General features: G+C 38.8%; 1 protein-coding gene across 3 annotated transcripts in view; it reads right to left on the reverse strand.

The window, feature by feature from the left end:
* The window catches only part of LOC134641111 (cell adhesion molecule 2-like), a 147,247-nt gene that overhangs the window by 14,691 nt on the left and 108,415 nt on the right, over window positions 1–24,141 (reverse strand). For all 3 annotated transcript variants that reach the window (XM_063493333.1, XM_063493332.1, XM_063493331.1), the window contains 3 exons: window positions 12,277–12,426; window positions 1,652–1,804; window positions 1,215–1,352 (listed from right to left, as the gene is read on the reverse strand). In XM_063493333.1, the coding sequence (XP_063349403.1) occupies window positions 1,215–1,352; window positions 1,652–1,804; window positions 12,277–12,426 (441 nt within the window). The remainder of the gene's footprint in view (window positions 1–1,214; window positions 1,353–1,651; window positions 1,805–12,276; window positions 12,427–24,141) is intronic.

A 24,141-nucleotide genomic window follows, 5' to 3' on the forward strand; every position in this document is an offset into this window, starting at 1 on the left:
AATCTACGTGCATGTCATTTCAACAAGAAAACTTCATATCCCAGCCCCTCTCCCATCAATCATCATGCCATGTTGGCCAGACACAGACAGAACCACCAAGAAAAAGCTCTCTGGTGCAAATCTTCAATAAAGAGCAACTGTCACACTGAGCCTCCACAGCAGGCTCCATTACATTAAAGAGCTCCAAACAGCATATCTCAGCCATCAAATTGAGGAAAAACATTCCACTCCTATTTCTTAATGTTTTTGTCTTCCCTGTGCTTCTTAAAATCAGAAGTAAGAAGGTGATAAAAGCTATACAACACAAAGTGCAGAGTTTCAAAGAGTTTGGAAAGCAGTGTACAAGAAAGTGAAAGCTTGTATGATTCTGTGGAACCACTGAAAACTTCTGCTGGTTTATTGTAATCACTGCACATCATGGTTTACCATCTGATATTCCACTGTTTCAATGGGGTTGTTGGATTAAATTAGCTATCTGCTCTTTCCAGGTTTGTATTATTACACATTCTTGTGCCCTTCTTAACTGGTTTTCCTTGCCAATCAATTAGCAAAAGACAGCTGAAATGCAATGGATCAATTCAGAAAATTATTACTTCTTTGTCTTAAAATCAAAATATACAGTAATTGTACAGTTTATGGAGGAGTCACTCAACCAAAAGAAGAAATTTAAAAGCTTGTGAAAATATGTTAGATATACTGTATAAAATATTCAGCAAAACACAAACATATGGGTTTCTAAAATCTTCTGATGATCTTTTTCTGTTTTATTTCAAAGGAAACTGCATTTTCGGGAATTTTGTTTACTGAAGTCCAAGAAGATACGTTAGACTTGACATTTTTATATTTTTTAAGAACTGTTGTATTGGATGCTGTTGCTTTTTATGAATCGACTGACTGAATGCATCTTTAATTTAATTTCTATGACAATGAACACTGAATGCAGAGATTTTTTTTTTATTTACAGTTAACTTTTAATTAGAATCAATAAAAGTTAGCTAGTGAACAGCTTCCAAGTACAATAGCATTGCTGACAATGCACCATGCAACTCATAGAACTATTGAAATACAGCCACGGGAAAAACACATGAATATTTTAGCATAAAGAAATGTAGTACCGGAGTGAGTTGACAGTAAGGACACCTACTAACAGATAGAAATGGACAGAGAATACAATGAGAATACAATGGCTTCTTAAATCCACTCCACACACTTACCTTGGACCTCCTTGTCATTTCTGAACCATCGGATGGTAGCAGCTGGTTTGCTGCCTGATGTGGTGCACGTGAGAGTGACTACGTCCCCCTCCATTGCTGGCTTGGTGAAGCCTGTGATCTCTGGTCGTCCTGGCACTCCTGCAGTGCACAGAAATGTAAATCTACAATCTAACAACTAAAAAAATACTGTATGCACATTGAGTAATATCTCAGTGGGCGTTCTAGGTGGATTTCTTCTAACAGCAACAAAAATAATTTATTTCAGATATCCATCTTTCTTTACAAGATAGTTTAACTTTATTATTACTATTTTTCATCTAGCAGACAATGTTACAATCGTGCAGTTTTTTAATGTCAGAAACTAAAAGCATGTGCAGGTGTTTATTTTCTGAGAAGTAATTCACCTATGGAGACTTCACCAAAATGCACATGCTCACCCAGAACAGTGAGAAAGGCCTTGGTGGTCTTGACAGGCATCGTGAAGAGCGAGCAAGTGTACAGTCCCTCGTCTGACAGGCTGACGTCATTGATTCGGATGGTGAGCTCCTGAGATGAGGCTCGAACTAGTTCAATTCTGTGATCCCTCAGAGCTATGCAATAAAGGAGGACACAAAGAGTCATAGAGGGCAGAGGAAAGAAGACGTACAGTTAACTAATGAGCAAATCCACACTGAATTTCAGTGAGGGCAGCAAACGTGTAGAGGTACTATGAAATTCAGATGACCTTTACCAGAACAAGGCAGAATACACTGTGCTTTCAGTTATTTCTAATAGTTGTCAAATGCTGCAAACACATACTGTGGCCAGTGGTTTGAAACATTTTCTTTTGATTTCCATTCTAGGCTGACAGGCTTATTCACATTCAACGAGAATACAGTAGGCATCCATGGGACGCACTGAAGCGTAGCGATAGAAAAAAATACAGTCCGAGATTAAAATATTTTGGAGGGTAATCATTTACACTTTTAGCAGCTGCCTCTGCTTGTGCTCAGAGACGTGCAACAGTTACAGTGCAAAAGGCAAAATTTTAATACTGACAAGGACATGTTTTCAGATCTTTGCACTGATAGGACTGTGTTGTACACATGAGCAGTGACAAAAGCAATGGGTAGATCGCACCCTGACCAACCCATAGAAACATATCTATAGTTAAAAAGGTGATCTTGTTCATGTCATCTTCTATACAATTTCAAATTCAAAATCACCTGCTCCTACAAGCGACCAACCACAGAGGGCAGGAAGGAAAGTGCCCTTCATTGAATAAATTGCACATTCTTAATCCTCAGTCCCCCGAGGCTTGGCCAGCGCTTTCCCTGCACCCTTTTTCATTTGAAGCAATTTGAACTCTATTGAATTGTACTACACAGGCAAAACCTGGCAAAATGCAGCAGGAATAGGTGCTGATTAGGATTTAATCATTGTGACCAATGTAATGTGCTGCCCTATCAGATAAAGAGCAAATCTATATAAAAATCATTAATCACCGGTGTTATTTCCATTTGATTTTAGTGATAAACATACACAGCATACATGTGATACACAATTAAATTAGATTGGGTGAAGTGGTTATTAGGTTTACACAGGCATAGTTCATTATCAACAATGCTGTTCTTCAGCTTCAATTACACCATATAATTTGATGATCATTATCGTGTAATCACACACGCTAAAAAAACGAAAGAGGGAAAAAAGACATTGATGCCCCTAAGAAGTTTCTTACTAGAGACTTTTTGTAATCCAAGAATAAAGACTTGTGTAAATAAAAACAATCTTCAAGCAAGAATTAAAATTTAATAGCTTGCTGTCTGTGCCATCAGACAGCAAGCTTATTATGTGCTACAGGGCTTAATACAAACATTTGATAGTCTTACTGTAGCAAACAGCATCCTGAAACAAAGCTGCCTGATGTTCTTTGTAGTTAAGCATCCTCACTACAGAGCCTGAAAATGCCCAGAGGCTCTGGCAGAAAACAGCAAACCCTTTGGTGGATGGATACATTGGAGAGGTGATGGGGTCTAAGCAAACACTGTACAGGAACTTGAAAGATATGGCAGCACGGGCTGGGAGGATCAAAGCTTTCAACAAGATGACATACAGTACTAGGCCTTCCCCTGGCCCATATCCCTCTATCTCTGCAACGCACTGAGGAAAGTCAGGAGAAACAGGCCAACTTTTCTTCTTAACCCCCCCCCGCTCCTTAAAGCATCTCTGAGATGACGATAAATGGTCTGCTGTTGTTATGTAAAAGGGAACTGGTCAGAGAAAGCTGGTGTTTTTTGGTTAAAATTACGTCTAACACACAATCTGGGCGTTTAAATACAGAATAATTTGTGGTTTACCACAGCAGCTACGATCAGTTTGAAATTATGTTTCTTCACGGGCGACAAGAATAATTAAAAATCCTGATTCTCCATGGTGATTAGTTAGCCTCCTTCCAATCTGCACCATTAGCACCCTTAGAACTCCACAGTGGCTTATTTACACATATTTTCAACAAATGCAGTAACAATCATTTCTATTATACTCCAAGGGTGACTTTCTTTATATTTCTTTGGTAAACCACAATTTTGTTGGATTCTGACAATTAAACTCAAGACTGCTATTCGCAAAAATTACGTAGTGGAAATAAAATCAACCTCTTAACAAAGTCTGCTACTCAATAGATGTAGGCTATCAGTTTAAATACCAAACAGTGACCGAAGTACAGTACAGACCAGTGATAATTTCAAATGACATTTAAAGGACCAAGTTGGATACAGCTCATTTTCTGTATCTTCTGCACAACACCATATTACTATTCGGAATTGAAATATATCTAAATGTCAGTAGCCGAAATACTTGTTCTGATAGGCTGAACCCATGCAAAAGCTGGCAAACAACTTATAGTTGAATAAAAGATGGTCATGACTGATGCATTTTTGTTAGACATTCACTGGTACTACACAACACATGGGTCAATGACATATTGATAGAATGAGATGTACAAAGGTTTGAATAACCCAAAGACAGGGGTTATCTATTACTCAAACGGCATATGGCCAGGAAACCATACTACCAGAATCCAATCCAGGCTGGAGGCCTAGAATGTGGCCAGATCTGTCACAATCAGACCCAAATGCCAACGGCTGACAAAGCTTTTTTCCAGGTGCTTTAGGAAATCAATGTGATGAAAAGGTTCATTTCCCCCAAACCCTAGATAGCTCTTGCGCTGTTCATTCTGCTAAGGCACAAACATAAATCTGCACCCTGACCTTGTGTATGCTCCAGCCTTGCAGGATGGCAGCTTAATAGCATGGCAGCAGTACATCTTCTGCGATGGAGGCCTTACCAAGGCTGTCTCAAATCAGTAAAACTGACACCCAAGTTCTCCCTCAGGGCAGGGAATACTGTTGCTTTGCCCTTTTGATGCAAAGTAATGTTTGGCTCATTTCCCTGACAGTCCTTCGCACTACCAACCATACCAGTGGAAGACCAAAGTGAGGTCAATGGGCATAACCAAAGTTTTTGATATCTACTTTTAACAATCTAGGCATACTTTACTGAATATCGCCTGCAGGTAATATGTTCCAAAAATGGTTTTAACACATGAAACTATAATTTGATGCCCAGTTTTGACACACATAAGAACTGACGGTCTGGTTAGAATAGCAATGACCTTAAAAATAAAAGTAAAAGCCGAGTGCCTCGAAGAGCAATCATCACATGGCATTCATGTTTCCACAACACTGAGGGGTGTTAAAATGTTTTTAATTCAAAACAATTAAGTATCCACCGACAGTTCTGATATTAAATGAGATTCCACATCTACTCATTAGTCTTGGAAGCTGATGGCTCTTGGGTTCAGCCAAAATATGTTACATGTGTACTGTGTCCCCATTTGGCCTTTTTTGAATGGCCTGTAACCACTTTGAGCTATTGCTGAAATGTGAAAGCACTAGCTCTCCTTAAGCGAGAACACAGGATCCTGGCAACTAACCCCCACCCGCTCTCCAGCCAGGGGCTCCACTCTTTGCAATTAGAGTGTGTTTGCTGCTAGCTGTGCACGCTCGGTGACTGTGTGGGCGAATCTGGATGTGTTCCAGGTCTATAGTGGTGCAGGCAGGGGGCTCTTTCCCACAACACATGTGGCTGCAATTAAGAAAAGGAAAGAGCCTTGTTCCAAAGGGCCATTGTCATTGCCCGTGCTTTCAAAGATCCCACAGAGCAGATGCTACTCAAATTGGACTAATTTCCGGCACTTGAGGGAGCTAAGCAAAGAGGGAGGAATTTTTCCAGTAGCTATGTTGTGTACCTTCTTCATGCAGTGAATAATGAGATTGAATATATTTTTGTCCATTTCTCAACTAACTAGCTTTAACTTGATCGTACACTGTGGGATTTCCTCCATCTATGCTGTCAGTTTCTCCAGATTAAATCCTGACCAAAACAAGTACCAAGCAGGATTATATAATTGTAATAGTTTACAATGCAGTCTTTTCACTTCTTTCAGTTGGGCCTTAAACTTCTAAGGGCCTTTAAATACAACAGATAATTACACTAAATACTTAATATAAGTTACACATGAGAGGTTTCATAGTACAGTGGTTTACATATTTAGCTAACAAATGAAAGTTCACTGGACTGAGACCAGGAGGAGGCTCAAATCCCTTTGAGGTTGCATCAGGTGTACCAAATCAAACATGTGGCACCATCTGCTGTGGTGACCCCTTGTGAATAAGGGAGCACCTGAAAGTAGCTTTTATACATTAGAGTGCAGTGTGGCACAGATCATCATTTAGTACATAGAAGAGTAGCTGTGCACAGAAGTGATCCTAGCTGAGTGTAGAGTGCCCTAATGGTAGATTCACATTTCAGTGAAGCTAGAGGTAAAGGAGTACACTTAAAAGCCCATTAGTCCCCAAAGAAATACATTAGTTGTGGCCATGAGGCACTTTTTAAATGTTTGCTGCCAATTACGCTGGTAACAGCAAATCTATGTCTCTTCACCTGTAAAAATTAGTTCCCCAAGAAAATTAGGAAAAATATTATGTGACATTTACATTTATGAAGTTAACATCGTGCTATGTTTTAATCTTTTACATCTTACTTAAATGTTTTTTGTTTGTTTGTTTCTGTCCTTTATTTTATCTTATAATTTAAGTATATGAATGAACTATACAGAACTACAGTCATAATAATTGTAATAACAATAATGAGAATAATAATAATATGTAGTTCAACTGGAATTTTAAAGGTAAGTGTCACTCAGTTGCTGATAACAGACACACCATCAAATATGTGTTTTCTAGAATGGAGGCTTAAATGGGCTTTCATTGGTGCTCACTCCAGTAATTGCATCCTTGGTAATTATCCTTCATTCTCTCAAGCTAATGAATGTTTTAATGCTCACATTAGAGCATTCATTTAGCACATAACAGCATTTTGATTACTACAAGCCAATTAAGATCAATTTTGCTTTGTGACCTTTATGATCCAGACTGAATGCCCCAATTAAATGTCATGAATGAAGAACCATGAACTTCTGAGAGATGGAACTGAAATGGGGAGAAGTCTTTAACAATCTGCTATGGCATGTATATGCCGTATATTGCTCTACATTGCTCCACGCGCTGTAGATCAAATTAGCAATTTGCTATCTGCCTTTGACATGCAACCTGCAGTAGCTTTCCATTAATTGCATTATTCATATTTCCCATATCTGACAAAATATTCTGTTTCCATTCTGCATGCCTCACAGATGTCATTACCATTCTTTACAACCCTGCTGCTTACATTTATCCTTTTCTCACAGAAGCCAAAAGTGAAGTTAATCATAATGAAGACAGTAAAAGACAGCTCTGTTCTCACTTGTCCTGCTCAGGAATACTAATTTTAAACTCCAGCAGCATATGAAAGGGATAATTCTACAAAAGACATATGGTCTAAATCAATTTTTTTCATTGTGGCAACTCACCACAGAGCTGCTCGCTTTCAGTAACCACTAATCAGCCTAATAAATGAAGGATGCATTGGCCTAGCTATTAAGCTTATCTGTCTCCCTTGTCTCAGGTCTGTGGTTTGTCTGAATGCCGGTCTTTGCCTTAGTGTTGTCTGAAGCCTGTGAGGTGGCAACAATCAACCAAGACTCAGATGCTCATAATGGATGAGGAGGCGCATGCCAAAGAGCCAGCTGGCATGAAATAAGAAGAGGGCTGTGTTCAGCTTTAGACAAATATGCAGAGACAATCCAACACATATGGATCGGATGTGGGAATCTAGCAAGGTTAACAATCTCAAGGTTTAACTGAGCCTGTTATGGGACAGGATGAGATATCATTGGCACTCTCGCCCATAATACATATCGCTTTAGTTGTGACCAATTGCACTTTCTCGTTCCTACCTGCAACCTAGGCCTTGTTTAATCTTTTATCCTTTTTGCAGGTTTGTCACACCATCGCTGTGTAGAGAAGTTTTAGTTTTGCATGATGCACTGCTGGAATTGTGTTTCATTTAAGGAATCCCAGTAGGTTTATAATCTAATTATGCACTGTTGTGATCCTTCCTTTGCTGCATGTTGTTATTAAATCAGTCAAAGGTCAATTGGAGTATTCTTGGGATTAAGTACAATACTCACCATGAAATAATTAACAATAGTTGATTATTAAAATGCTTTTTGTGACCTACATTTTTGTAATCATGCAAATCAAAATGTCAAAGTTGTGTGAGATGTTACAACAAAGAAAAATTATACAAAGTGCAACCACAATTCGAGAGATCAAAGTTGTGGTTGCACTTTGTCTGATGGTCTCCTATACCAACAGCCCCTGATGGTTTCTTTCAAACCCCTTTGGCAAGGCAGTTGTAAAACTGCCAGGCCTCTATGAGTTACAGACACTCTGGAGAAAAACTGCATAATTGGTGCCATCATTAAAGCAGTTATTATTTTTGCCCACTGTTAGGGTAGCGGCTAGTGGCCATGGCTAATAATAAAATGATAATGTTAATGTTGGAGTTAGGGTTATGAGTACTGCCGATCTGTAATGTGAAAAGACTATGTTAATTCAACTGGATAAGAAAAACTCTAAGGAGCTTGGAAAGAAAAGCGTCTGGACTTCTTTAAGAAGTTGTGTAGATTCAGACTGAGGAGTGAGTGTTTTTGAAAGCAAGGTGTGGAATTTCCTGCATTGTCTTTCTTTTCCTTTAGAGTGTTGGGCCCGCTGAGCCTTGTCCACAAACTTGTAAACCTCTTCTAGGATTGGAGAGGGTAGAAGGGTTTCCAGTTCCTGCAGAGTCTGGCTGATCTTGATCTGGAGGGCATCTATAGTAATATGGACCTGTCTTATCCTTTCACTTAGTAGGTGATTTTGTGCTCTCTGTAGAATCAAGTCTGCTCTGTGTCCCTTGACAGTGGATCCAAGGCGCAGGCTCTTAGGAACAACTCTGCTTTGTCTGCATCTCAGGTTGAAACGGAGATGGTTCCTATAATCCGCTAGTTTTCTTGATTCCCTTTCATACTCCCGCACCAGTTGAAGGGTGTTCCTCCCAAAATGTACGGCAATATGTCTGTGAAGGTTCTCAGTCATCCAGGTCATCGTAGTCTAAGGAGCTTGGAAAGAAAAGCGTCTTCAAGGAACTTAAAGAAGTCCAGACGCTTTTCTTTCCAAGCTCCTTAGACTACGATGACCTGGATGACTGAGAACCTTCACAGACGATAAGAAAAACTATTTTTTGTGTAAAAAGTGGAAGGTTTCTCTTAAAGTCCCAGACTAAAGCATTAACTAGCAACTAGACAGAGTTTAATACAGTACAGTGGTGATCATAGGTGTTTATTGTTCCAAATCTTTGCCATTTTTTTGGCATGCTATCAAGTTTTTCATTCTAGTAACATAAAACCCAATAATCAGCCAAAAGATCCAAAAATGATGCACAAAAATGAAGCACAAGAGTGCATCCTTTAATGTGATCACTTGTATTATAACACCAAATACAGCTTGGTCACGTCTGCTTGTCGTCTAATAACAGTAAACCATGTTGGCAAGGGTGAACAATTACAAATGACTTACCTTTACCATAGGAGTGGCTAATCAGAAAGCTGTGCCTTGGAAGATGTGTTTTTTTTAAGTGAAGTATTTTTCCTGGCCATAACTGATGTAACTGAAACAAATAGTGTCAATAATAATGCCAAAGACGTTGCACACGCTACATATAGTTCTGTTAAACTGGAGTAGATTTATGATATTCAGTGTTTTTGAAAGACAGAAATCCCTTTGTCCTTGGCTGTAATGCAGTTTTAAAAAAATCTCATTTGTCAGACCTGAATTAAAATGGAACAAATTATAGCTCGGGCAAAGATCAGATTTTGTCTTACTTTACCCAGCAGCTGTAAAACTCAATTGAATATGGAATGTCAGGTTTTTTTTAGTTGTTTCACTTTACTCTGCTATAACTTCTCAAAGGAATTTAAAAGGTCATTTTAATACTCCTTTTCCTCTCGCACAATTTTAGATCAAACCCCAAACACATCCAGACACATGCCCTTATCTTTAATACCAAGCTTGAGGGAATGACCAAGAGTAGATTTCAAAAAAATGCCTCATAGCATCATTACTTCTATGTGTTATGCATCCAGAATCACACATAAAAGCGGTGAAAGCTGAATCGCCTTTGGATTACACATGCACAATGACAAACTCCCCCCATCCTCTCTGTGAAGAGAGAATAAAGGGAAGTTGCATGAGCTTCAAATGCTTACATATGGCCATGTTGTCATGGATTCCCAAGAGGATTATAGTATGCAGAGGTGGACAACACACAGAGACAACAAGCACAAAGGAAAGGAGATCTTTATCAGAACAGCAGGTAAAAAAAAGAAAGCCATAAATCTAAACACTAGAAACAAGAAGGGCTACAAAAATCTAAATTACTCCGTGACAGCAGTCCACAAGCAGCTGTTCATGAGAGGGAGAGAACAGCTTGCCTCAAGCTCAACCAGTCTGCAGCTAGTTGTTGGACTGAAAGGTAGCATAAGGTTGAATTTAACATTTTTCATTGGCTCTACAACAAGGCACAACAAACGGCAGAAGAAGGACAGTTGCAGCCCTCTGCCAAGCAATTAACTGGTGATTTGGCACAGCAGAGATTTCTTCCCAGGTGTCCCACCCTGTTCGTCATATGAAGCCTGTGTCATTCCACGCCTCCAGTTTGTCCTGATGGCCTCACAGGCATCGTATTTGTTGTGCCAATAAGGCTTTTCATTTGGCTGTAGGAGATGAAGAGGAAGTGTTCCCACACTTAGCCCTGGCAACCTCTGCTGAATGGACTACATTCATTTTGTCATCCTTATTGCTCAGGAAAAGGATTCTGTCATCCAATATAAATGGTTACCCAAGAAGGGCAAAATGGCTCACACGTATTGTGCTCCCCAAGCTCTCCTTACATGCTTAAAGCAACAGCATTGCAGATTTACAAGTAGATGCAGCTCTGCACTCACAGGAGATAGGAACATATTATAGCCAGCCGGTTTCATTTATGTTAAATAAAAAAAAGAAGTTGATTCATCACGTCGCACCTCTTGATAATGAAGAAGAGTGGAGTCTTTTTCAGGTATGATCTGGTTCATTTGAAACTATAGGTGTCTAACAAGTCTAATAAAAGTCAAGTTGCAATGGAAATACAAGTCAAACGTGAAAATATAATTTTATTGATATAGCATCAAAAGACAACAACAGTTGCCTCAAGGTAAGAAAACAAAAATATCATTGTTGTCGTGTCACTATGCCATTGCGTTTAAAATGTTTTTATCAGAAATTGCAGTTTCCCATTTCCACAGGCTTAATAGCTGACTGGCATGCATGACCACTGGGCCTAAATTAACTCCCATCAAATATTGTGAATTTCTACATTGTAAGATGTTTTATAAGCATGAGCTACAGCACTAGCTAATGTATATTATCAGCCAGCTGTTGCCCTTAACTGTTAATGATGCAGCCAGTCACACTGTGTAATCTAGGGAGGGAAAAAACATTTGCATTATGTGATGGAAAATATCAAAGTGACGTAATCAGAAACATTTAAAATCCATTCCAAATGATTTTTTAAAGGCTTTAACCTTTGACATGTTAAAATACCACAACTATTATTCTCTCCAAAAATACGGTTTGGCTCAAAGACCGGATCCTTTGGGCACATTTACACCATTCACATAAGAGTATCTGTTTAAGATTCAGTTAACTTTCATTTAATTGTATTTGGAAGTAATTTCATCTAATAAAACACCTTAGACCTCATTACTAAATCCAATCACTTGTGAGGGAGAAAGTATTTCTTCAATCCAGACTTTGACTCTCATTCTGCTGGTTCACTCTGGCATCTCTCCCTCTTATCAATTGTTATTCAAAGGGAAAGTTCATCTTCAATCACTGAACCAATGATATTGTATTAGCAGCTACACCATAAATGAAATGGGTAATATGCTGTGAGAAACACTGAAAGATGAACACCCCAGCCCTTCCATACCAGTCCAATGTTATACTCCCTTTCACCCCAATTCCAATTTATCAACTCTAGACTTTTTGTCACCTTTAAATTGGATTTGGCTGGTGAGAGCACATTATAATTCATTCTGGCTGAGGCCGTGTTTCACAAGGTTGCAACAGTGTACTTCCTTTCCAGAGTGACATACAAACAGCTATACAAATGTAGGGCAACTAAAATACTAATTAAGCCCAATCATCTTACAATCCACAGGCATTACTGTGCTGTAAACAACACTGTCAGTGTTTCATGATTACAAAAGTGCAATTCAAAAGCAGTCTATTTCTGCTTAGTTTGTGCCCTGGGACATCAATGGAGATACACATTCATTAATAGTCTCCTTCAACATTACGAGCAATGTATTTATTTCTCTCATATCATTTTTCCCCGTGTTCAGTCAAACAGCGTGCTTGCAGGAAGGGGCAATTTTGAATGCTCCAAATTTGAAAAATTAATGAATAAGACTCTTGTAATATAATCTGCCTAAGACGTCTTTATCACATCTCATTATCTAATCATCACAAGCGTTTTCTCTGGGAGTATAACTTACCTTTTTTGTCCCCAAAGAAGAGAGTTTGTTGTGCAGGGTTTGACCACTGGAGGGAAGTGTTATCATTGTAATCCACACGACAGGTCATGTTGGCTGTGGCCCCCTCCACCACCGTCACATTCTGAGTTATGGGGAACTGACCCTGGCTACCTGTAGAATTATAAAACACAGTTTGAGGTCATGGTTGTGACATGAATAGATTGCTGTATTGGGCTAGTTTTTACTGTCCTTTCACAGAATCACATTAATGTACCATTTCAGGCTTGACACCTTGCAAACTTAATGTTCTGTCATATTGCCCAGTTCCATTAACGTCTTCATTACATCACAGTAAACCAAAGATAGCTTAATGGGAGCCTGGTTGTCATGGTCCCCAGCCTTTGACAGCTGTAGAAGACAGTGATTTTTTATCGTGGAAACAATGGTAGGTTTTAATCTCCCAGAGTGCTTTCCTTGCTTCCTTATTGCTGGGCTCTAATTGGTAGCATGGCCTAATTAGAGGTAGTCATGTTCTGCTGTAGAGTGTATAGCTGCAGCTGGGTGGTAAATTGACACATAATCCTAGACACCGTGGGCCTTCGATCCGAGTGACTGCCGTGCCCTGAAACAGCCGCTCGTCACAGTGTGTAGAAGACATCCAAATGAGGCCTAATCACTCAGCCTTGCTGGATTTTACCTTCTTATTCCACATTTGTACTTGTCGTCTCAGCATAGTCCCCTAATTACATTGCAGACGCATTTCTATCCCGCCTGTGTTTTATTGAACTCTGCCAAGCTTCAGAAACAGATGTCTAAAACAATACTCCTTCGTAGGGAATTGTGATAAGACAAAGTGTAGGCTAATATGAGCCTGAACAGGCTAGACCCTTAAAGGATAAATTGTGTTAAAGCATTAAAGCTTTCGAGTTCATGCTTGAAGCTAATGTACCGCCTTTTCCTGGATACATTTCACTGTCTAAAAGCTAATCTTTGCACATTTTTTTCTCTTGATTTTACACGTCTGCTTTGGTTTCCATTAGTACAGTAATGTGCCTGAATTTGAAGGTGACATTGTCTCTCCCAGGTACAGTTCACCACAGGGACATTTCAACTACGGGAGCAGCTGTCTGCCTCATTAGTCCAGCTCACACATGGGAGCAGAGGAGGCTGGGACAGCCATAGGTCCGTGGACCTTCCTTGACCTCGATTGTCCTGATGGAGACCATTGTCAGAAAGAGGTGAAGGTGAGGCTGACAATAAATAGTAATAGGAAAAATATTCCAAATTACACACATTACATATACACCATATACATCAGCCACGGCAGTAAAATCACTGACAGGTGAGATGAATAACACTGATAATGCTGTTGCAATGCAATGTTGTTATAGAAAACCTTAGTTGCTTGGATTCATGTGGATGTTAACTTGACGCATCCTGCATAAAGTCTGTTGCAGAAAAAGCAATGGCACATCAGTCTCCACCAGCAGTGCTCCACCCTCTAATCGACAGGATCTAAAGGTCCTGCTACCAATATTCCAGTGCTGGAGACCACATGATACCCCCCCCCCAGCTCTTGTGTCCATTCCGATAGGAGCACCAGTTGTTTTAACAACAAGAAAGGGACCAACGCAATAGCACACATTTGCTGATTTTAATATTGTGGCAGTGGCTTTATTGATCAACTACCTGTTCACTGCTCAATCAGTAACACTTCTCAAAATGCATTTTTAAATGCTTTCTTTGATATTTGTACAGATTTATCATTTATTATTGGCTTTTATCATCTATTATTACTGTGTATTGCTGCATCATTTAATCTCATCATCATTATTATTATTATTGCTCCAATGACTAATGAAATGTGACTTAAAAATGCCATCATCACAATAATTCAAATGCAGCTGGGTAGGAAATGCTGATGCAAATACATTGTGTGGGGGGTACCATGTGGAGGTGTTGTTGTCAGTTTCTGCTTAGCTTTTTTTTTCTTCATATAATCTCTTCGGTATCTTTGCTGCATGCCTCCAGAGTATACTGTTCACTATTCACAGAGAATGCTATAAAAATAGGTAAAAACCCAAACAGTAATAAATATCACTGTCAGTCCCTCAGGTTTTACCCTAGTTTGAGTAAAAAAAACCCCTAAAATTCCTTTTAATTATGCCTGTCAAGCCAATAAAGGCTTTTCACATATTCAGAGGTATGGCTATGCTGTGAATATTGTTTTTGGTGGTGTTTTCATGGTTCAGGTGCACTGGAGCTAACTGATCTTTACTTAATAAATTCATGAAATTCCACTGTCTTGACATTCTGTAGGAGTCTAGAGTGAGAAAATGCTGTCCTTTCTGAGGAAACATAATCCCTAGTGCCAGCTACAGAGTGTATTTCATTTCTTCTTCTTCTTCTTTTTTTCTTTTTTGAGATTGTGAGTGGAGGGCGGCTGGCTTTAATTCTGCAGAACAGTGGCAAACAATATTCTAGAAAGTCAATGAATCACAAACCGCTAGAAGGATACTACACTGTCCTGTGCAACCTTGTACACTAACCTTTAAAGAAGCATGGTTCAGCAGCATACTACAGGTGCACAGAGGTGTGTGTAACAACATGTATCCATGAAGGATTTTAAAGGTAAGGTAGGGAGAATAATTAAGCATTCTTGTAATTACCTTATTATAACCGTCTTCAAAAACATGCAAGAATTTAGATACTGTTCAATTAATATCTGTTAAAGCCTGCAATAGGGTATTTTTGCAGTAGTTTAGCACATTACAGCTGACAAAACACAGGTCTAAATAAATAAGTAATGGCTGAACTGCATTTAGCTGTTTCAGTTTCAGGATCCTGGTATGTTGAGGCATACTGTCTCAGCCATACTCTCATGGTGTGATGACAGTGATAATACTGCTTTCCCTTCTACTAAAATCCCATCATTTTAATAGCATCTGCTAAAGTTAAAGAATGAGTGGAACAAGGCATAAAATACATGGCACAATGAAAAATGCGATGTGCATTTTGTACTTAAGGTAATAAAGTCTGGTGACATTGTAATTGCAGCTTCCACTTGAGCAGAGGTAAAATGATCGGTGTGCAGGGTCTTTTCTAATGACTACTGCACTATTGAAGTGGACAGATAGATGCATAATCGAACATCTCCCTAAGAAGAACACAGGCACACACTGGGAAAAAAGTACAAGCTACATCGACGTGAATCTTCATAGTATCAGATTATGCTTTGTAGATAAACACCGTTACAAGCACAAAGGCTGTATTCGCTTTTCTTTGATGGAAATAAGAAACAGAGTGATATAAATATTGGAGCCCTTTAAAAACTGTAGCTTCAGAGCATTTAGTTATTTAGAAAAATGACTATATGAAGTGGGAAGTGAAATAAAGCCAGAGAGTTATTTTTAAACAGCAGAAGCTTTCATAAGATTTTTTCAAAGGTACAGGTTTATTGGAGTCAAATTTTAAAAAGTCCAGTAGTCTGTCTGTCTGTCAAGAATTATCTGTCTCCAAATGAATGAAAGAAAACATTGAAAACATTGAGAAAAGTAAGCAAGGATGTGTAGTTTGTGTTGAGTCATGGCTGTATTTCCCAGTGAATGAAAACAAACTGTAGAAGTAATAGAGGTATTAAGGTTGTCTGCTCTACTGATGATCCAAGACGACTCCGTGAAGTGCATTGATGAAATGAGGAATAAGCCTGCACTTTTGCAAGATGTTTTGGGGGAGGATAGGCCATCCTTTAAACACAACGTTTTTCACCTCTGCAGGCTAAAGAACTTCAATACTGGGCATTGCTATATCCTTTTTTCAGTGGTTAGGTGTATTATACTGAAAAAGAGGGGGATACTTATTTTCAGGCAGTTACAGCTGAAGGTTGACAGCTTGCACATATTCACAGCAGACAGGATGCAACCTGCCTGCCGTGACAGTGAATAGGTGAGGATTGAGTGACCCAAGATGTCTTGATGAAACTAACTGCTGCCCTGTGATACATGAATACCATTAATGTTTGCTTTTTCAAGCTGGATACTCTGCTTCTTTATGTGAGAATACCATGGAGTGCTAAAGTTAACACAAAAAAAGTCAATATCTGATGTCATGGGTGCTTCTCGCTCCCCCGCTTTCCAATCCAGCCTCCCTACAGCTCTGCAGAAAGGGAGGTTAAGATTAAAAACATAAAATAATGAAACCTTAACTGAGTGAACCCATTTCACTCAAAAATTATTATATTAAAGTCCAAGATTTTATTGTTTTGCTATAGTGACCTTGCTTTAATTAAAAATATCTCTAAGGCATCAGTCTGCTTATGGGCCTACCTCTTAAACTACAGTTGGTCCCTTGGTAGCCCTTTCCCATTTTGCAATATAGCTTTATATATATATATTTATTTTAGCGATCACGTGGATCTGCTATATATATATATTTTTTTTTTTTGTGCTGAAGCGAAGAGGCCACGCGAGTAAAAGCTGAAACCGGGAATATCACCCTGAGCCAAGAGCTTATGGTCCACATTCAGGTGGGCCACCAGGACACTGATCATCACTCACAATGTCAGCAAACACAAGATTAGTCAAGTTGTTTGCTGTGCTTCACACAGTAAGAATGCTGCTGACACATCTCTCAACCATGGCAATAACTTTCATGCAGAATCAAGTGACACTGCCTCATGAATCAAATATTTACCTGCACAGCTAAAATTAGGTAGAAATGTAAATGGGGAGAGAGGATAGCGTCTTCATTGTAAACACAAATATTTGATGATTAGATTTTAAAGTGGAACCAAAGGAACAGATGTCTGCTGAAACACAGGCTGGATGCAAGTACTTCTCATCTCTATGAGGGATGAGGTCTGTACAGCAGGTGTAGAGTACAAATATGAATACAGATGTGCAGAATGGCTGGCTGTTGAGTGTACATTAGCAATAAACTATTTCATTTCATCTCAGCCAGTCTCTTTTCATGCTGTTATCAGAATGCAGCTCAGACCATAGCCTGATGGAATCTCAGTCTGACAATATTAGAAGCCAAGAATATGATACTTAGGTTATTGATTCTGCACGTCTTGTGATCTGGGTGGGTATCTAGAAAATGTGAATATGAGAAAGATAGTCTTTGTGACTATACTTAAATAGAGGATTAAGACGGTTCACTGATGAATGTAAATTGAGCCCTTCATCACTATTTCTGTAGATTTCGTTTTACTGTTTTGATATAATACTCATGGAAAATCATGCCATGCTTAGAAACTAGGTCAGAAAACCAAATCATCGGAGAACAGTGCTGCATATATAATTTCACTGATTCGTCTAACGACCACTGATCCAGGCCATAAGGTGAAAAAGCCTAGAAACGTCTTTGTCTGGGAGAACAGAGAGTTGGTGGAGGAAGAATGAGCCATACCACCCCAAAAGCCTTTCTCAGTTTCAGCTGACTGCACCAAATAATGGAAAGCAGTGCCTTGATGAATGGCTGGAGAGCAGTCAAGCACACCACTGCAGAATAAACTATAAACTGCAGGCAGGATAAAAAGAAAACAAATAACTCAGGAAAAAAAAAACAGTGGCAAAAATGCCTCCATTCATTAAGAAATGAAAACAAGTATTCGTTTTCATATGAACGGCAGTTATCAAGCCATAAGTTCACCTCTGGTGCTTGATTTTACAAGAACTTCTTTGCAAATAGAGGTTTTAGAGGTTCTGAGCACCCCACTGCATACTAATGAGACACAGTAACTTCGCAGAGTGATGCCGGTAACAAAATGCTATGTAAGGATGTAAGTCTACAAATCACATGGATTTATGGTGAGAACTGAATGTATGCTGTAGATGATCTAATTATGCATATATCTATATTTTAAGTGTTTGATAATTCAGACATCAACATATTATAATTATAAAATTGCTATAAAACAAAAATGGAAACATTTGTTTGCTGCTATTCAAAAGGTCAAATTAAATGATGTTGGATGGATAGACAGATAATTAGATAGATAAATAGATAGACAGATGTTAAATAAAACCTAAATCTCATTGTAAGCTTACATGTTATTTAACTAGACAATATACTCTTGGGAACATAGTAATTAATGCTTGTCACTTGACAAAATTGTAATTAATTGCCTAAGTCTAAACTGCGTGGCCTATATGCCGCCATGTTGAGAGAGAAAAGGAAGTTTCATATCCGCAGTGTAAAAATATTCCATTTAATTAAAAGCTGTGAAGACCTCTTGTGGGGTGTATTTGGTGGTGGAAAGAACAAAAAAAATAACAGCTTGCTGTCTCTTGCACAAGACAAATACAGGCAGCTCCCAGGTCAGTGTGAAGGTTTAGAAAAACATTGTGATGGTAACATCCTATAAGGTTCTCTTTAACTTGCTTTGGAAAATCTTTTCATCCTCATCTTAGCAAAATCTCCACATAAATTAATACATGCTGTCATAAATACCCCGTCACAGCAGTGAACCTGAAATTTTACCTACTAAATTCATCAAAGAGGTCACAGAGGTGATTTCACCAACTATATTCTTTGTTGTAAATAACTCAGTGACTAATGGTTTTGTCACATATTTTACAATCCAGTCTGGCTCCTTTAAAGACACCCAGCCTTGATTTAAACCTCCTTACTAACCTTGCTTTTATCTCAATGATTATGGAGAAAATCCTTTCATGGCAATTCTTGGTGATGACAAAAACAGATATTCAGTTAAGATGTGTGTTTTTCACGAAACATCAAGGAAACACATTTGAAAAAAGACCCCTCAACACTGAAAAAAATCCCACTCAAAGTTATGAATCATTTAATTTGAGAGAAGGTACAGATGAAAGGTGTCTCTGAGAGTAGCAAAAATAGAAATGAAAATGTTTTCTTTTAGTGACCTTGATTCCTGTGCAGGTAGGGTACATTACAGCATACAACTACAGGACCTGTTTCACTCTCGTCTTTACAGTCTTTAAGATCTTTCATAACAGTGTGTGTTTTATTTGAAAATGTATTTAATGCTGCAATTAAGTCAGAAAGAAATGCTATTTTCAGGATTGAAAGCATGAAAAGGCTAAATGGGAACTGAAGGTTTTAACTAACAGTGTGTAAATGTTAAATAAAATGATGCTGTAGGTCAAAACTTGAAAAGCAAACCTGTTTCAGACATTTTGGCAGCCATTCCCTTCTTTTTCCTTTCTTTTCTTCTCTTTTTTTGATTGATGATAAGATTTTGTTCCTAACTTCTGCATCAAGGTCTTGCCCAAGCTACATTCTCTGAACTTTTGGCCTCTTATGAGTCAGAGTGCAGCTTTAGTAGCACAGGCACTGCTCTTGGCAGTTGCTAAGTCCAGGCTCAAGATGAAAGATGACTGGATTTCCCTGTTAGGACACCTAGGCTCTGAGGTGTCCTGCCATACAAGCTCAGACTGTTAAATCAGTGTCATACTTTAACATCACTTCCGAAATCTCCTCTCAACCAAATATATATATATTGTTTTCTTTGCTTGTTTTGGCAGGTGGCCTACTTTTCAAATTCTGAAATACTGGAAAATACAGTATATACACAGTTTAAAAAAAAAAAAAAATTTTACTACCATTTTCATTACTGCTGATAAAATATAGCAAAGTTACACAAATGAGTGCACTATGGACGCATATGCGAATATAGTAGGTCTAACATACCACCAAAAAAGCCACTTTTGGCTGCCCCCTTACTCACAAGGGTTCACATATAAAGTACGTTGACATGTTTGATTTGGCAGATTTTTACACTGGAGACTCATTGTGATGCAACCAGACATCTTTTGATTGTATAAACCTCTACAATATAGAGCTAATATCTACCACATTGCTAAATGAAGAAAAAATATATGGCTCATAAGGGGTTCAATGTTAATATTATATGTTGTGTAAGTATATCTCCCATGTTACTTAATAGGTTTTTTTAAATTTCTGAAACAATTTAATTACAATTTCATTATCGGGTTTAGTGAAATTATATTGACTTTTAATATATCCTACCTTCATATACAACAGTATAGTTTGCTTTTGACATTTAAAAAGATGTTTAATCACCATTGATTTGTTTTCCTTAAAAATAATACCATCTAGTCCATAGACTGATACATGTCTTCATATAAAGTTGACACAATAAATACAGCCGCCATATTAGATTTTCTGTAAAGGTACTGTGCTGAAGTGGTTTTAATAAAATAAATCTATGTAATAGACTCCAATTTGTTCAAGTAATTTGAGAGTTTTCTTCACACACTGATATTAATTATGGAGTTCCACAGGGTTCTGTGCTCGGACAATTCTGTTTACCTTTTATTTGCTTCCCTTGAAAGCATAGCTCACATTTTCATTGTTATGCAGATAGCTAGCTTTATCTATCTGTGAAGCTAGACAACACACACCAATTAGCTAAACGGCAATGGCTTAAATACATTAAGACCTGGATAACCTCTAATTTCATCTTTCCAAATTCAGATACAACAGAGATTTTTGTACTTCTTAGAAACATGGTGTCTAACCAGATACTTACTCTGGATGGCATTACCTTGGCCTGTAGTGACATTGTGAGGAACCTCAGAGTCATTTTTTGACCAGGATATATACGTCAATGTGCACATTAAACAGATATATAAGACTGCTTTCTTGCAATTAGTGCAAGATCTCTAAAAATGCCACAGAGTATGCTGAAAAAATTGTTTATGCATTTATCATCATTATTGGGTTGTCCTAAAAACTCATTGGAAAGCTTCATTGTCTCCCTGTTAAATTTAGAATCAAATTTAAAATCCTTCTTCTCACATACAAGGTCTTGAAAAATCAGGCCCCATCTTATCTTAAAGACTTCATAGTACCAAATCTCCCCAGTAAAACACTTTGCTCTCAAACTGTGATCTTACTTGTGATTCCTATGATATTTATAAGTAGTATGGGAGGCAGAGCCTTCAACTCTCCTTTTAAAAGGGATTTTTTTTCCTTCCCCCTGTCACCGAGTGCTTGCTCATCTGGGGGTCATCTGAGTGTTGGGCTTTTCTCTGTATTTTTGTGGGGTCTTTACCTTACAATATAAAGTGACTTGAGGCAACCGCTGTTGTGACTTTGGCTATACTTAGAAGATTTCAATATTTTTATAAACCACATTCCTTCCACTACCAAATAAGACTAAAGACGAGGCTCAATCATATTGTCTGTGAAGGTTCTCAGTCATCCAGGTCATCGTAGTCAAAGGAGTTTGCAAAGAAAAGCGTCTGGACTTCTTTGAGTTGCTTGAAGACGTTTCACCTTTCATCCGAGAAGCTTCTTCAGTTCTAAGGTCAAATGGCCGAGAGTCCCAGATTTAAACCTAGTGGGAGTATCCCCCCAAAGAGGGACAAAGGACCCCCTGGTGATCCTCTAATCACATGAGCCAAGGTGTGAAAGCGGGTGTGGGACCTAATCAGCCAGGGTTTCGGGTGTGCTCATTGTGAAACCCTGCCCCACCTTGTCATGTGAATTCCTGAGGTCAGATGGCCCAGGATGTGAGTGGGCATTAAGGCGTCTGGGGAGGGAACTCAAAACTGGATTATAGATGGCAGACAGTTGGTGTCGTAAACCACCGCCTCTGTTCAAAGATGGTCGCTCACAGTGGACATAGATGGCCTCTTTCACTCCTCTTTCAAACTATCTGTCCTCTCTGTCCAAAATGTGAACGTTGGCATCCTCGAAAGAGTGACCTTTATCCTTAAGATGCAGATGGACTGCTGAGTCTTGTCCTGTGGAGGTGGCTCTTCTATGTTGTGCCATGCGCTTGTGAAGTGGCTGTTTGGTCTCTCCAATGTAGAGGTCTGGGCATTCCTCGCTGAACTGTACAGCATACACCACGTTGTTAAGTCTGTGTTTTGGAGTTTTGTCTTTCGGGTGAACCAGTTTCTGTCTGAGTGTGTTGCTGGGTCTGAAGTACACTGGGATGTCGTGCTTGGAGAAAACTCTCCTGAGTTTCTCTGATACACCGGCTACATAGGGGATGACAACGTTGTTGCGTCTGTCTTTCTTATCCTCTCTCGCTGGTGTCTGATCTTCTTTTCTGTGCCTCTTTGCTGACTTTATGAACGCCCAGTTAGGATAACCGCATGTTAGGTCCCTGGCTGATTAGGTCCCACACCCGCTTTCACACCTTGGCTCATGTGTTTAGAGGATTACCAGGGGGTCCTTTGTCCCTCTTTGGGGGGAAACTCCCACTGGGTTTAAATCTGGGACTCTCGGCCATTTGACCTTAGAACTGAAGAAGCTTCTCGGATGAGAGGTGAAACGTCTTCAAGCAACTCAAAGAAGTCCAGACGCTTTTCTTTGCAAACTCCTTTGACCTCAATCATATTGGAAAACCTCTTTCGTATTGTCTATCCCAATGAAGCATTTCTCTCTCAGACCAGATCTGGCTACCTTGTGGTTCCTAGAGTTTCCAACATTTAGGTTTAAAACTTTAGGTTTAAAACTTAGGTTTAAAACTTTGCATTTTAAAAAATAAAACTTATGCTTAGGACTGACTCAGGATGAATGACCCTTAACTATCTGTGTTTCCATTAGGGAGACCAGGGTCTAAAGAAAACTGCAGAGAGAATCTTATCCTAGGGTGCTCATCTATTCTCTCTCTGCTTTCTTCCAAACCCAACTGGTCAATTCAACCTGAGGCTGGTTCTGCTTCAGGTTTCTTCCTGCTAAAAGGGAGTTTTAACTCTGACTGTCACTGGATGCTTGGTTGATGATTTTCTTGTTAATATGTAGTTTAAACTATGCTGTGCCTGATCTCTGTTGAACAACGGCACTAAGCTGGGCAAATGAGAGTAAGCATAGGATCGCAGGAAAGCAAAGATCAGAGTGGAAAGTTCTGTGGGTAATTTTATTCTGTCTGAAAAATTGAACTCTTACAAATACATTTGCAATATGGACAAACACAAAAAATGAAGCTGCATGCCTTTCAGTTACAAACTTGTCACTGTGCCTCTTGAGTAAACCCTCTTCTTGAGCCCCCAGAAGAGGGTTTTGCACTGGTTCAAACAAATGATGAATCTGGACCCAGGAGTAAAAAAGAATAATTTTAAAAGACTAGTTTTTGTTTGTCAACTGACTCCATATAAAGTGCAGAGAAACAGTACCAATCATCCTCAGTAGTTTTTTAAGGTACCAGGCATGTAGGTTACTCTGATCTACTCTTTTAAGTAGATGGACTTAATGAGATGTGGAGGCCATCTGCAACAGTAAACCTTGTTCTTCAAGTTGCTGAAAAGACACGATTATGCCACTTCACATTTGGTGGATGATCAACCTCCATGGCCTAAAGGTTTGCACAGTATTGTAAAAGACTTGACAGACCTACTAGGCCTGGCACAGGTGTACTCTATTTGATCTTCCTCACTCTTGTCTTTTGAACTTTATAATTACTAAATGACACAAAAATGAACAGATTGTTGAACCCTACACTTTCACTCAGCATCATTAACAGGACACTGTCAGACATATGTAGTACTAAAGAGCCAGACTAGATTCAAGAGTGATGGTCTCAGCTCAAAAAGATATAATCATGCCCGAGGATATCTGTCTCAAGCTGTCCAGATAATGGTTGCCTGTCACATTATTCTCCAACATAGTATTGATATTATTGTTTAGTACAGCATTTATGTAGTCTCCCTTCTAAAACGAAAAACAGCCCTCCCTCAAGCTGAAGGAAGTGGATTTTATTAAAGCTAACTATATGGTAAAAGGCTATTGAAACTGAAGACAAACAGGCCTTATTTCTGAAGCACTGAAACCAGTTAGTTTGAAATCTATTAAAGAACGCAATCTCTACTGTACTAATCCGCTAAAATATATCAATTTAGAGTCTGTAGTGCAAAATGAAAAGCATCTCAT

This window comes from Pelmatolapia mariae, linkage group LG14, assembly GCF_036321145.2.
Source record: "Pelmatolapia mariae isolate MD_Pm_ZW linkage group LG14, Pm_UMD_F_2, whole genome shotgun sequence".
NCBI classification, from domain to species: domain Eukaryota; kingdom Metazoa; phylum Chordata; class Actinopteri; order Cichliformes; family Cichlidae; genus Pelmatolapia; species Pelmatolapia mariae.